Source organism: Gastrolobium bilobum, unplaced genomic scaffold (assembly GCF_033153095.1).
Source record: "Gastrolobium bilobum isolate Gb01-03AN ecotype WA unplaced genomic scaffold, APGP_CSIRO_Gbil_v1 utg10898, whole genome shotgun sequence".
In the NCBI taxonomy this organism is placed as follows: Eukaryota; Viridiplantae; Streptophyta; class Magnoliopsida; order Fabales; family Fabaceae; genus Gastrolobium; species Gastrolobium bilobum.
In genome coordinates, this window is record NW_026897461.1 from 9,043 (window position 1) to 24,592 (window position 15,550).

The 15,550-nt window shown below is 37.7% G+C and overlaps 2 protein-coding genes across 2 annotated transcripts; one reads left to right on the plus strand and one right to left on the minus strand.

Annotated features, from left to right (window-relative positions):
• Window positions 1–7,036: 7,036 nt before the first annotated feature.
• Window positions 7,037–8,706, minus strand: LOC133307095 (putative disease resistance RPP13-like protein 3). Its single transcript, XM_061507518.1, is given in 4 exon segments — window positions 7,037–7,446; window positions 7,449–7,814; window positions 7,934–8,327; window positions 8,596–8,706. Coding segments are annotated over 4 exon segments (1,281 nt in total).
• Window positions 8,707–8,923: 217 nt separating this feature from the next.
• Window positions 8,924–10,371, plus strand: LOC133307096 (uncharacterized). Its single transcript, XM_061507519.1, has 4 exons — window positions 8,924–9,088; window positions 9,430–9,502; window positions 9,614–9,717; window positions 10,234–10,371. The coding sequence occupies exons 1-4, from the start codon at window positions 8,924–8,926 to the stop codon at window positions 10,369–10,371; spliced, it is 480 nt and encodes a 159-aa protein (XP_061363503.1).
• The last annotated feature ends 5,179 nt before the right edge of the window (window positions 10,372–15,550 follow it).

Below are 15,550 nucleotides of genomic sequence, written 5' to 3' on the forward strand. Positions count from 1 at the left end.
TTGTTGTTTACTCAAGTACAGAAGTATTGTTACTCGAGTAGATATTGTGATTTGCTGCATAATTGTCCTGACATTCTGCCTTCTATGTTATTCGGATGGGATAGTGTTGGTCTGATTGTCTAAACCCATCTGTCTGCAATTGTGAAGCTGTATATCGCTGCATAACCAATGCTGTTATCTAACTTGAAAGTTGAACTAGAAGTGCTTTTTTGAGAAAATCTAAGTTCTGATATAACTTGAGAAAATTACCCGACCTATTATACTTCTATTTGTTCTAGTAGTGTAGTGGCATTACTCTGAACCTCTGTCATATTTACTATTTCACTCAGTTTGCTTAAAAAATTAGCATATTAGCAATTTTTGTAACTTCTTTGTGTTGCTCTACCCAATTAAATTGTATTTGTTTACTCGAGTAAATCCTTTGCTGTCAGCATATCTGTTGAGATATATAAAACTATTAATGTAGCCTAACCCAAAAGCTTAAGCTTTTGGGTTAAATTGGTTCTCTACATGGTATCAGAGCCTCGTGTCCCGGGTTTGATCCTCGCTGCCCCTCACTTTCTCTAGTGGAATTTCTTTCTTCGCACAGTTAGGTGGGCCTGTGCATCGTCCACCCTTCAAGCCCAGTGGGCTCTCGTGTGAGGGAGCGTGTTGAGATATATAAAATCATTAATGTAGCCTCACTCAACTGCTTAAGCTTTTGGGTTGAATTGGTTCTCTACAATATCTTTTGAACTGTATTCCATTACTGTGTTGATTCTTCTCTCACTGATTGAAGCTGCTTGCTGCACATAACTTTGTTGTCTCTGCCGAATAGATCCTTACTGCTGCTTTTGAAAAAGGGCCTCTGATATCTAGTTTTGCTATATAGATATATTTGTTATTTACTCAGGTGAATTTTTGCTGTATAACCAGAATAATTGGTTTTGTATTTGAACAATAAGCTTGTTAAGTTTCTGGTGATATTTTAAATTGATATTTGAGCTATCTCAATTCTGTCCTGCCTTGTTAAAATTGCTATGGTTCACTTTGTTGTCTATATAAATTGTAGTAACACAGTGATGTGCTTGCTATCAAATTAGTTGATGTATAAAGTGGTATACTACCTAACTGTCTTTCTGAGAATCAAGTTAAAAATACTTTTGCATAAGATAAGTATTATTTTTAAAATTGCATTCTGACTTATGGAAGATTATTTGATTTATTGGAATACTTCATATACTATACAATATAATTGTGATCTCTTGTGATCTATACTCAGCAGTGTAAATATTCTTAGACTGCGGTTCATAAATTGATTCTGGAAAAGGTACACTGCGATTTTCCTATCATTACGCATCATATAATGAATTATAATGTATTTAGGCATACAGGGAACTGAGATAGTAAAATTCAAACTATCTAAAATTTGCTTGACTGCTTTCTGAATATCATTTCATAAGATTAATAAAGGTTAGTGACTTGAGTTGGTGTCTTTAAAAATGTATAGTTCACTATTTCCTGATTTGTCCAAAGCTTATTTATGTCCATTTAAGAAAATGTTTTTCAAAAATACATGAGCACCTCTATTCACCTCCTCTATGTTTTAGTTTAGCATCCGTATAAGAAATCACTTGCCCTAAAGTATTGGTTGCGAATTTTTGAAATTATTATTTTTTTATACATAATATTTGAAATTATTTGGTATTATGGTATCATTGAGTGGATCTTATTATGTTGTCTTACTACATTTTTCTTCTTGGTACTACATTTTTCTTATTATGTTGTTTTATACACTCAGTTGCTCCCTAATTTCTAGAACTGCGAGTTGCTCTGGTCCTGTTTACAGAAAAGTTCTCCTGAACGCAAACTTGAAAATAAGCAATAAAAATAGCAACAAAAGGTGGGGAATTTAACAATAAAAGACACAAGATAGCCCTCCACTTTTGGGAGCCATCAATGTCCATAATATTATTACTGACAGGGTGCTGGGTTTAGTGCATATTTTACTATATATTGTAGGTAGATTTATGCATTTTTTTCCCTTTTGCATTTAGTTGTGAACATCTTAAGTTTATGATGTTTAATTTCAGATTTTGGTCAGTAACACCACTTCTATTTTTGGTTATATAATAATTCAGTTGGCTGTATGCAATCACTTATGCCTGATTATTTGATATAAAAATCTTATTTCCTCTTTAGTTTTTTAAAAGATGGTTTGAAATCCCTTGTCTTCCTCCTCAATATTTTGTGGTGTTTGAGCAGGTGAAGTTTTCTCTAGAGGCTGCAAAATTTGCTCAAAGTAATGCTTCTGTTGGAATATATGATGCTTCCGCTGGTATGCTTTGTTTTGACTTTACATTGATTTCAAACGCTTGTTACTGACTTTGATGAAGATTTGCAGGCTGTTGTCTATTGCTAATATATGATTAATCTTTTTTCTTGTGAGTATCATCAAGGGAATCAAGATCTCTGGCAGAGGATGCCTGTTTTCATCCTTCAATTATGTCCATCAGCTATTATTCGTTTGAGCATTGTTTTGCCATCTATTCGGTTTGTCCTTTAACTCTTATCCTTGCTTCCCTAAATACTAATTATTTATAATCTGGCTTGTGCGGATTGGTAAACTTGACCTTTAGATGATTCCACCATATTGACTAGATCATCTTTATCTTTTTGACATTCACAATTAGGGAATGCAGATTATGCATCTACCTTCCATGAAAACATAATTCCTGTTTAATTTGATAAGATTTTTACCAAAAAAGAGGGAAATGAATATTAAGGAATTGGAAGATCCACGGTGCCCATAAAAGATGTCATAGATGGAAGCTTGAAAAATGTTCTCTCCAGCCTTTTTGTTCGCCGTCACTTGTTCCTCCTCCGCCGTTGTTCGACGTCGGCCGTCGCTGTTCCTCCTCCACGCCACGGTTTCATTCGGACTTCGCAATCGATCTTTCTTCCTCCTTGGCTGTCGGTAGTTGTTCGTCCTCCGACCTCCATCGTCGTTCTTCCTCCTTGGCTTTCGTTCTGCTCTTTAAAAAGCTGGCTTTGAAACTCACTGCACAACCTTCTTCTTCATCATGTGCTGAACGCAATTGGAGTACTTACTCTTTTGTGCATTTCATGAAGAGAAATAAAATGGATCCCAAACGAGCTGAAGACTTAGTTTACATACATAGCAACCTCCGACTCTTATCAAGAAAGAGTCCAAAATATAATGAAGGAGAAAGTCAGTATTGGGACATTAGTGGAGATGCAGTTGATACCTTTAATGATGTTGGAGCTTTAGATGGTGCTACCCTTTCCTTAGATGAGCCAGAGATGGAGGCAAATATTATTAGTAGCACTTCATATCCACACACTAGTTGAGGTATTTATCAATTTTGTATGGATAATCTACTATTTGTGCCTATGATTTTATTATATTTTGTTAATGTGAAGTACACTATATTAAAAATATTATTTAATACTAATACGTATCGGAACGTATCAAAATATTAGTATTTTTGAAGTAACGTATCGGACACACGTAGCGGGAACGTATCGAAAACGCCGTGTCGGTATCGGTGCTTCATAGGTTCGCTTCTTGCTACAGAACTTGCCACGACTCCTTGAGGATAAATTTAAGTTACTTTCTGGTGTAGAAGACAAAATCATTTCGCATACGAAAGAGCTTGAGTTTTTTGACTTTTTCCTCAAGAGCTCTAAGGGGAAGCGCAACGATGATTTTGTGAAAGAATTGGTGAGCCAAATAACTTATGTTGCTTATCAAGTTGAGGATGTGGTAGACACCTACATTGCCAATGTTACCCAACACAGAAGCATAGACATGTTTGAAAAGTCAGTCACCTTACCACCACATGTTATGGAGCTTCACAATGTTGATCATAAGATAGGGAAGATCAAGAACTGTATTGATGAAATTTATAAGAACAAGGAGAGATATGGCATCAGAGAAGGCGAATTTAAAAGTGAAGAAGAAGAACAAGTTATAGAATCACTCCGTAAAAGGAGGAAGGATGTGGAGGAAGAACATGTAGTTGGCTTAGTTCATGACAGCAGTGTTGTGATTAAGCAGCTCATGGAAACAGATTCGCGTCTTAATGTTGTTTCCATAATTGGTATGGGTGGGTTGGGCAAGACCACACTTGCAAGAAAGATCTACAACAACTCTCAGGTGAAGGAGTTGTTTCCTTGCCGTGCTTGGGGTTATGCGTCTAACTATTACAGACCCATGGAGCTCTTGCTAAGCCTTCTCAAGTGTTTTCAATTGTCCGCATCTGAATATAATAATTTAAAAGAAGATGAACTGAAGATGAGAGAATGCTTGAAGGGAAAGAAGTATCTAATAGTGCTTGACGACATTTGGAAAACTCAAGTTTGGGACGAGGTAAAAGTTGTCTTTCCTGATGATAAAAACGGTAGCAGAATACTGATAACAAGTCGTATAAAAGAGGTGGCTTCTTATTGTGGAACAACCCTTCCTATTACCTTTCATTTCTCAATAAAGAAGAAAGTTGGGAACTGTTTTCCAATAAGGTGTTTGAAGGTGAAAAGTGTCCTTCTGATCTAGTGCCTCTGGGAAGGTCGATTGCTGAAAGTTGTGGGGGTTTGCCACTTGGTATAGTCGTCTTAGCAGGATTTGTTAGAGAGAAAGAGAAATCAGAGAGAGAGTGGTCGAGATTGAAGGAAGTCAGTTGGCATATCACTCAAGACAAGACTGAAGTGATGGATATACTGAAGCTTAGTTATGACATCTTGCCTCGAAGATTAAAGCCATGTTTTTTGTATTTTGCAATCTATCCTAAAGACTATGAGATCGATGCGAGCGAATTGATGGAATTATGGATTGCCGAAGGATTCATACAACCAAAAGAGAGTGGATGAGCTGGTGGATTATAGCTTGGTGCAAGTGGCAACTAGGAGGATTGATTGAGGTGTCAAATCATGTCGTGTTCATGATCTTCTCCTTGAATTGTGCATATCTGAGAGCAAGGCCAATATGTTCTTGGAGGTTTGCACGGAGGCAAACATGGATAGACTGGTCAATCCCCGTAGATTCTCGTTGCACGGGGGAGCACAATCTTATCTCTCTTTTGACAAATTTAATCAATCATCCACTCGTTCCTTGTTCTTCTTTTATGGAGAGATATACCAAGATCATGATTCCAAAACTTCAAGTTGGCTCGTGTACTACATGTCGAAGCATCAATATTTTCTTCACTATGCATTGATTTGAAGATGATGATCCATTTGAGATACTTGAAAACATCGACGTTCGACACAGATATTCCAGCTTCTATATGCAGCCTTTGGAATCTAGAAACGCTACATTTACGGCAACTACCTTTATACCAGAGTCGTCCGAATGGAATGGGAAGGTGTAGCGAGCTGTCAAGCCTTACCAATCTCCGTTCGATAAATTTAATCGGGTTTGAACAACTTCCATTGGCGTTTCCATCAAATATTGTGAAGATAACATTGCATGTTTCACTTAGCCACAACAAGGATATCATGAACACTCTAGGACGGCTTGTCAACCTTCAAATTTTGAAACTAAGACGTTTTGTCAATCTTTCTGACCTTATTTTTGCGGCTGGAGAGTTCCCACGGCTTCGAGTGTTTGAGATGAAGCGAATGTTTGTCAAAAAGTGGAGATTAGAGAAAGGTGCAATGCCTAATCTTGAATATTTGCTCATTGATTGGTGCCATTACTTGGATGAGCTTCCTGAAAAACTCTGGTCCTTGACTAGCTTACGACAAGTGCGTGTAGTGAGTCCCGACAAAGAATTGGAAGACAACCTCCAAAATGTGGAGTTGTAGAATGGTTGTAAGTTAATAATCTCGGATGATTATGATTCTCTTCTTCCTTCAAACTGAATAGGAGCTATTGCTTAATTTATAAAAGAGGTATGTCACTTATAGGCTCTACATTTCCATTTTTAATCTCGAGAAATTAGATAAAAATGGAAAAAGAAATTAGACAAGAAGCGAGATTAAAAATGGAAATGTTGAGCCTATAAGTGACATACGTCTTTTATAAATTAAGCAATAGCTCCTATTCAGTTTGAAGGAAGAAGAGGATCATAAACATCCGAGATTATTAACTTACAACCATTCTTCAACTCCACATTTTGGAGGCTGTCTTCCAATTCTTTGCCGGGACTCACTACACTCACTTGTCGTAAGCTTGTCAAGGACCAGAGTTCTTCAGGAAGCTCATCCAAGTAATGGCACCGATCAATGAGCAAATATTCAAGATTAGGCATTGCACCTTTCTCTAATCTCCACTTTTTGACAAACATTTGCTTCATCTCAAACACTCGAAGCCGTGGGAACTCTCCAGCAGCAAAAATAAGGTCAGAGAGATTGACAAAACGTCTTAGTTTCAAAATTTGAAGGTTGACAAGCCGTCCTAGAGTGTTCATGATATCCTTGTTGTGGCTAAGTGAAACATGCAATGTTATCTTCACAATATTTGATGGAAACTCCAATGAAGCTGTTCAAACCCGATTAATTTTATCGAACGGAGATTGGTAAGGCTTCACAACTCGCTACACCTTCCCATTCCTTTCGGACGACTCTGGTATAAAGGTAGTTGCCGTAAATGTAGCGTTTCTAGATTCCAAAGGCTGCATATAGAAGCTGGAATATCTGTGTCGAACGTCGATGTTTTCAAGTATCTCAAATGGATCATCATCTTCAAATCAATGCATAGTGAAGAAAATATTGATGCTTCGGCATGTAGTACACGGGCCAACATGACGTTCTGGAATCATGATCTTGGTATATCTCTCCATAAAAGAAGAACAAGGAACGAGTGGATGATTGATTAAATTTGTCAAAAGAGAGATACGATTGTGCTCCCCTGTGCAACGAGAATCTATGGGGATTGACCAGTCTATCCATGTTTGCCTCCGTGCAAACCTCCAAGAACATATTGGCCTTGCTCTCAGATATGCACAGTTCAAGGAGAAGATCATGAACACGACATGATTTGACACCTGCATCAATCCTCCTAGTTGCCACTTGCACCAAGCTACAATCCACCAGCTCATCCACTCTCTTTTGGTTGTATGAATCCTTCGGCAATCCATAATTCCATCAATTCGCTCGCATCGATCTCATAGTCTTTAGGATAGATTGCAAAATACAAAAAACATGGCTTTAATCTTCGAGGCAAGATGTCATAACTAAGCTTCAGTATATCCATCACTTCAGTCTTGTCTTGAGTGATATGCCAACTGACTTCCTTCAATCTCGACCACTCTCTCTCTGATTTCTCTTTCTCTCTAACAAATCCTGCTAAGACGACTATACCAAGTGGCAAACCCCCACAACTTTCAGCAATCGACCTTCCCAGAGGCACTAGATCAGAAGGACACTCTTCACCTTCAAACACCTTATTGGAAAATAGTTCCCAACTTTCTTCTTTATTGAGAAATGAAAGGTAATAGGAAGGGTTGTTCCACAATAAGAAGCCACCTCTTTTATACGACTTGTTATCAGTATTCTGCTACCGTTTTTATCATCAGGAAAGACAGCTTTTACCTCGTCCCAAACTTGAGTTTTCCAAATGTCGTCAAGCACTATTAGATACTTCTTTCCCTTCAAGCATTCTCTCATCTTCAGTTCATCTTCTTTTAAATTATTATATTCAGATGCGGACAATTGAAAACACTTGAGAAGGCTTAGCAAGAGCTCCATGGGTCTGTAATAGTTAGACGCATAACCCCAAGCACGGCAAGGAAACAACTCCTTCACCTGAGAGTTGTTGTAGATCTTTCTTGCAAGTGTGGTCTTGCCCAACCCACCTATACCAATTATGGAAACACATTAAGACGCGAATCCGTTTCCATGAGCTGCTTAATCACAACACTGGTGTCATGAACTAAGCCAACTACATGTTCTTCCTCCACATCCTTCTTCCTTTTACGGAGTGATTCTATACCTTGTTCTTCTTCTTCACTTTTAAATTCGCCTTCTCCGATGCCATATCTCTCCTTGTTCTTATAAATTTCATCAATACAGTTCTTGATCTTCCCTATCTTATGATCAACATTGTGAAGCTCCATAACATGTGGTGGTAAGGTGACTGACTTTTCAAACATGTCTATGCTTCTGTGTTGGGTAACATTGGCAATGTAGGTGTCTACCACATCCTCAACTTGATAGGCAACATCAGTTATTTGGCTCACCAATTCTTTCACAAAATCGTTGTTGCGCTTCCCCTCGGAGCTCTTGAGGAAAAAGTCAAAAAACTCAAGCTCTTTCGTAAGGGAAATGATTTTGTCTTCTACACCAGAAAGTAACTTAAATTCATCCTCAAGGAGTCGTGGCAAGTTCTGTAGCAAGAAGCGAACCTATGAAGCACCGATACTGACACAGCGTTTTCGATACGTTCCCGCTACGTGTGTCCGATACGTTACTTCAAAAATACTAATATTTTGATACGTTCTAATACGTATTAGTATTAAATAATATTTTTAATATAGTGTACTTCATATTAACAAAATATAATAAAATCATAGGCACAAATAGTAGATTATCCATACAAAATTGATAAATACCTCAACTAGTGTGTGGATATGAAGTGCTACTAATAATATTTGCTTCCATCTCTGGCTCATCTAAGGAAATGGTAGCACCATCTAAAGCTTCCAACATCATTAAAGGTATCAACTGCATCTCCACTAATGTCCCAACACTGACTTTCTCCTTCATTATATTTTGGACTCTTTCTTGATAAGAGCCGGAGATTGCTATGTATGTAAACTAAGTCTTCAGCTAGTTTGGGATCCATTTTTTTTCTCTTCATGGAATGCACAAAAGAGTAAGTACTCCAATTGCGTTCAGCACATGATGAAGAAGAAGGTTGTGCAGTGAGTTTCAAAGCCAGCTTTTTAAGGAGCAGAACAAAAGCCAAGGAGGAAGAACGACGATGGAGGTCGGAGGACGAACAACTACCGACAGCCAAGGAGGAAGAAAGATCGATTGTGAAGTGCGAACGAAACCGTGGCATGGAGGAGGAACAGCGACGGCCGACGTCGAACAAATGCAGAGGAGGAACCAGCGATGGCGAACCAACTGTGGAGGTCAGGACCAGGTGAGTAGAACTTTAAGGGCGATTTGAGATTCATTCGATTTGGGCCTTTGGGGTGCTTTTTGCCAAAAAAAAAAACACGCTTTATTTTTAAAAAATTACTGAAATGCCATTGACGCATTTGACCCATTCGATACGCAAAAAATGAGTATCCCAACGTATCCGTATCGGACGTGTGTCCGATACGTAGAATTTTTTTTTTTTTTTTTGCGTATCCGTGCTTCATAGTATACAATCACTTCCGCCTGATTATTTGATATAAATATCTTCTTTCCTCTTTAGTTTTTAAAAGATGGTTTGAAATCACTTTTCTTCCCCTTCAATATTTTGTGGTGTTTGAGCAGGTGAAGTTTTCTCTAGAGGCTGCAAAATTTTGTCAAAGTAATGCGGGTGTTGGATTATATGATGCTTCAGCTGGTATGCTTTGTTTTGACTTTACATTGATTTCAAACGCTTGTTACTGACTTTGACGAAGATTAGCAGGCTGTTTTCTATTTCTAAAACATGATTAATCTTTTTTCTTGTGAGTATCATCAAGGGAATCAAGATCTCTGGCAGAGGATGCCTGTTTTCATCCTTCAATTATGTCCATCAGCTATTATTCGTTTGAGCATTGTTTTTCCATCTATTCGGTTTGTCCTTTAACTCTTATCCTTGCTTCCCTAAATACTAATTGTGTATAATCTGGCTTATGCGGATTGGTAAACTTGACCTTTAGATGATTCCACCATATTGACTAGATCATCTTTATCTTTTTGACATTCACAATTAGGGAATGCAGATTATGCATCTCCCTTCCTTGAAACCATAATTCCTGTTTAATTTGACAAGATTTTTACCACAAAAGTGGGAAATGAATATTAAGGAATTGGAAGATCCACGCTGCTCATAAAAGATGTCATAGATGGAAGCTTGAAAAATGTTCTCTCCAGCCTTTTTATTCGGAATTGGCTTTTCTTTGTTCGTATATGATCTAAATTCTTTTATCTGTTTCTCTGCAACCACATAATGTTTGTTGTCACTGCCCCTCTAGCTCTAAAAATGAGCTCAACGACTAGTTCATGGGAATGAGTTGAGATGCACTCACAATTTTAAGCAGCAAGTTGAAGTTTACTGATTGTCATGTCTATTTTCCTTTTACTGTGCAGCCATTTTTTCTACCAGTTTCAATGCATGTCCTCCTAGGCCTAGCTGCTTTAAGAGAATGGAAAAGATACAAGCAAGAGAATAGGAAGCACTTGGCAGGGAAGGCCAAAGCAAAAGTACATCTTAATCCCTTTGACTAGAGATGGCAAAATAGTTTCCAGGTAGTTGAGGTGTAGTGTGTGGTGAAGCACCCCCTCTCGCTCCCCAATATCTGCTTCATTGTGAATTTTGGTGAAAAATGACCATGTTGACACGATTCTTAAGGGACATATGATATAATTGGAACAAGATAATGTTGACCCGGCGGCTCTTGGTTGTATCATAGTTATGAGTAAATTGAGGGGAAAAATGCACTTTACAAATATTCTGGAATGTATCTCATTGTATAATCTATGAATGTATCTATATCTGGTCTCATTCTCCCATCAGCTAAAATCTCATTGTGAATGAAAGTGACACCATTGACTAGATTTGTTGATTTGCTCTTTTTGTCATAGGATGTTATTTTATAACGTATTATTTCATATTCACATCCATTGCAATTCTTATTTTCCTCATGTATCCTCGCTGTGAACCACTAGAACTTTATGGGTGGAGCAAAAATATAATAGAACGACAAAGTGGAAAATCTTATTGTCTATTTCATTTTATTTGGGGACTTGGTAGATTTGAGAAAGCGAGTTTGTTGAATCAACTAATGACATCGAGTATATCACTAGAAGTTCATGTTATAAGAGGGGAATAAAAAAGCAGTTATGGTCTGATTCATCCTTATTTGTCCAAGGTTAACTTTAGTGTTGGAGGCGTTGGAGACATGATGGAGAGAGATTTTATTGTTCCTTTGTTTGGTTCTGAAAATTCTCACCCTGTCTGCAGGTTTGAGCTAAGGAAGGACAAGAGGGTGGAGGAGTGGCTTGTTAACGAGTTCATTTGATTCGAACTGGCTGGTTTTATTAAAGGGAAATAGATGTATCGTGTTGTAGGAAATTAGTTGTGTTATGTTATAGAGACAACCAATATGAACCCCATCATTTTTAAAATAAAAAGAAAAGAAAAAAATGGTAGGATTCACATTGGTTGTGTCTATAGCACGACACAACTAATTTTCTACAACATGATACATCTATTTCTTTTTATTAAATTGAAAATATGGCTTACACATATTCTCGTAACTTGAAAACTACTGGGAAGTTAATTGAAAATAATTCAAATTAAGAATCTCTACTTTAGATAGAAAAAATAGTCCAAGGGAGAAACCGATAAAAAAAAAAAAAAAATTGACAGATTATTTTTGAAAGATGAAAGCACTCATTGCAGAAATTTATGTCGTATTCAGTGGGAAGAAGAGCAATTGCTGATTATAATGTTTTGCTTTTTATTTAAAATATTTGAAAATTATACAACATGATTTGATTTATTAAAATATAAGGGAGAATATAATAAAAAAAATTCACTTTAATTTATTTTTCAAATCGTACAAGTAATAAATTAAAAAAAAATTCAAGTTACAACCCAAATCTCTAGATTTTTATTAATCATTAAATTAGGTTAACAAAATATATAACAATCAAGGTTTGTGATTGCTGCACCAATAAAAAAATATATTACTCAGACATGGAAATTCGAGTTTTTCTTTTCTTTTCTTTATTTAAAAATGAGGTGGGGCCTGCATTGTCAGTTGCAATTTGTGTTGTTCTCCCGCCGTAAAAGAAGTATTAGAAGGTAAAAGAGATAAAATGAAAAATATTGATTTCATTGATTAGGTAATTAATTTGTATAATAAGGCTGTTATAAAAGAGCAAGAGAAGATTATACATTATCATTGAAATACTAAACTACCTTTATACCTAATATCTAATACTCCCCTTCAAGACGGAGAGTGAACAAAGAGAACTTCTATCTTGAATAAGAAAAATCAAGAAAACATAATAACAAAATAAAAAATCCTGAATGAGAAACCAAAATCCTCAGTGTGCTGGAATGAGCTTCAGTGAAATCAATTGTGCTGGTATGGACATCAGCAAAGGCAAGGTGAGATGGACATGGACATCAGCTAAACAAAATAGTGCCGGAATGGACATTGGCAATAATACTGGAATAATAGCAATATAAAAAATCCAATAACATGACTAAACTGGCCAGAACACAAGCCACGAGCCAACAACAGTACATCAGAAAAATCAAAAACCAAAAAAGAAAAAAGAAAAAAGAAATATGAATTGTCCAAAATTCAGGATCTGAAACAACAAATGCAGCAGTATTGCAAACATCCATGAGCTCCATGAATCTTCATTAACCTGCAAAATAAGAAGAGAATAGAACAAATACATAGATCTGAAACAAATCAGAAAAAAAAGACACGACCGAGGAGCGGCCAGAGAAGAAGAAAATGCAGATCAAAAAACTTCAACGATCTGGAATAGCAGAGACGGTCGGAGAAGGAGACTGTGACCAGAAAAAAAAAATGCGGCTGGAAATGATGATTGGAGAAGGAGATACGGCCGAAAGAAGAGAAACACGGGCGGAGTAGATAAAAATGCAGATATGAAATGTGAATGATCTGGAACCACGGTCGGAGAGATGGATGATGCGGCCGGAGAATGAGACGCGGTCGGAGATGATGACCGGAAAAGAAGGAGATGGACATGGCCGGAAGAAGAGAAACGTGGCCAGAGGAGAGAAAGACATGGCGAAGGTCCATGGAGGTCCGACGAGAAAGAAAATGAAACAGATCTGAGAGATCTAGAAGTCGCCGGAGAAGATGACCTACAAAGAACACAGATCTGGAACGCTATTAGAGAGATCTGGAAAAGGCATGGATATTTGGCGTAACCATACCGGACCGGAGAGATAATGTGGAAGGTGCTGGAAAAAAAGAGATGACTAGCAACTAAAAAAAAAATTGAAGAACACGCCGGAAAATCATGCACGGCGAAAAGTTGCCGGAAAAGATGATCGAAAAAAAATATATATAAAGAGAAAATAAGATCGATGAATAAAAAAGGAAAAAAATTATGATTGCAGCGGAATCTCCATTCACGGAGGATGAAAAATTGCTCTTGATACCATATTAGAAGGTAAAAGAGATAAAATGAAAAATATTGATTTCATTGATTGGGTAATTAATTTGTACAATAAGGCTCTTATATAAAAGAGCAAGAGAAGATTCTAGAATATCATTGAAATACTAAACTATCCTTATACCTAATATCTAATAAGAAGTATAAATCACATGTATTATGTGATGGGAGTTATATTTATTAATTTTTTATTTATAAATTCTTATAAGCTATATTATATATTATTGGGAGTACACTCACTGGCTTGCATTGTTTGTGTCAGTTGCAATTTGTGTTGTTCACCCGCCGTAGAAAAAGTATAAATCCCATGTACTATATGTGGAGAGTTATGTTTACAAATTTTTTGTTTACAAATTCTTACAGGTGACATTATGTATTATGCGAAGTACACTCACTTAGGAACATATTTCTCGGAGTACATAATATAATTTATAAAAATTTGTAAATAAAATTTTTGTAAATATAACCCTTCTCGTATGAACAAAACTTCACCTCGCATAAATTGTGCAAACATCAATGATGGAGTTTTAGATAGTTTTGTTTGCTCATACTGGAACTGTTCATGAATAACTTAAAAGATTTATATGTAAATTATATATCTTATCAATGTATTTGTTGTAAATAGTAATTATGTAGTCATTTATTAGTAATTATGTAGTCATTTATTTGTATTTATTTAGTCTGTTACTTGTATATTGGGCCAAGCCCATTAGGTCAAAATTAGGTCAAGAAGTCTCTATAAATAGAGACCCCTATGTACGATTCAAATACAAATCAATAATATTTCATAACCCTTTTTCAAGTTGGTATCAGAGCCGGATTGGGCTCAAGCTAGCCTAGTGATTGGCTAGGAGACGGGTCGAGTACTTTGCGTTTCGGGTACTCGGTTGAGGGGGAGCATACCAATGGTGGGTTTCACACTTGAGGGGGAGATTGTTGAGATATTCAAGTGTGATGAGTCCCACATTGGTTGATAATGAGCTAAGTGAAAGGACCCATGAACCCAATGCCTTAAGGTTTTGGGTTGAGACATGGTGTCGGATCCACTTGCTACGGTTGGTGTAGCCTTAGCTCATTGGTGGTGGTTCCCCGCCACGGGCTTCCCCTGGACCTGCTTGACATTGGAGTTTGAGGGAACGAATTTCCCAACAGACATACCAATGGTGGGTTTCACACTTGAGGGGGAGATTGTTGAGATATTCAAGTGTGATGAGTCCCACATTGGTTGATAATGAGTTAAGTGAAGAGTATATAAGTGAAAGGACCCATGAACCCAATGCCTTAAGGTTTTGGGTTGAGACATGGTGTCGGATCCACTTGCTACGGTTGATGTAGCCTTAGCTCATTGGTGGTGGTTCCCCGCCACGGGCTTCCCCTGGACCTGCTTGACATTGGAGTTTGAGGGAATGAATTTCCCAACAGTTGGTATCAGAGCTCTCGATCCTGAGGGCTCTGCTTCCGCGCCTATTGTCTTTTTTTTTTTACAAAACCCTAATTTCTTTGCCTCTTGCCGCCATCAGCCGCCACCGGAAAAATTTTTCCGGGGACCTTTTGGACCAAGGGGATCACTGTTGACCTTCTTTTTTTTCATTCTATCATTCTACGCAATGTTCCTCCGCCACAAACGACCCAAACACCTCCGACCGCCTTCAACCAGTTCTGTCTTCACCAATTAGAACCCTTTCCGGTGACTTTTCAACCGCAACCACCCACAGACAGGTGCGCGCTCACCGGACGACCACACCGGAAAAATTTCAGCCGGAGAAGCCTTGCCACGCTCTCTCACGCGCCGCCTCTTTGTCCGAGAGTGAAGCCCACGCGCAGCTGCTTTCTCCGGCGCGTGGAGGCGCGTCCGGTGGTGTTTCTGGACCGGACCACCACCATTCTTCTCGTCTCCTTGTTCTCTTTCTGGATCTGTGTTGTTTTCTCAGATCGGGTATCGTTTGGTATTTTTTCCGAATTTTTTGGCTTCTTAGAGCCTTTTTCGTTGACTGTTTTTTGTGCAGTATGGCCTCTTCTCAAAGGAGTTCCTTTACAAAGTTTTATGATGGTGCATCTTCTAAACCTAAGAGAGATGATCGATGGTGTTCTTATTGTAAAAGAACAGGTCATATCAAGGATTTATGCTTTCGCCTCCATGGAAAGCAAATTGTCTTAGAAAAGATGGCAAGGATGCGTGGTCAAGCGCATTTTACTTCCTTTGGAATAACTCCTGCACCTAATGAGACCCAACCTGCAT

Coding starts and splice junctions, on each gene's coding strand:
- LOC133307096 (XM_061507519.1), top strand. CDS start 8,924: ATGGAGGTCGGAGGACGAACAACTACCGACAGCCAAGGAGGAAGAAAG. Junction 9,089..9,429: donor ACTGTGGAGGTCAGGACCAG/GTGAGTAGAACT, acceptor GTGTTTGAGCAG/GTGAAGTTTTCTCTAGAGGC. Junction 9,503..9,613: donor ATTATATGATGCTTCAGCTG/GTATGCTTTGTT, acceptor TTTTCTTGTGAG/TATCATCAAGGGAATCAAGA.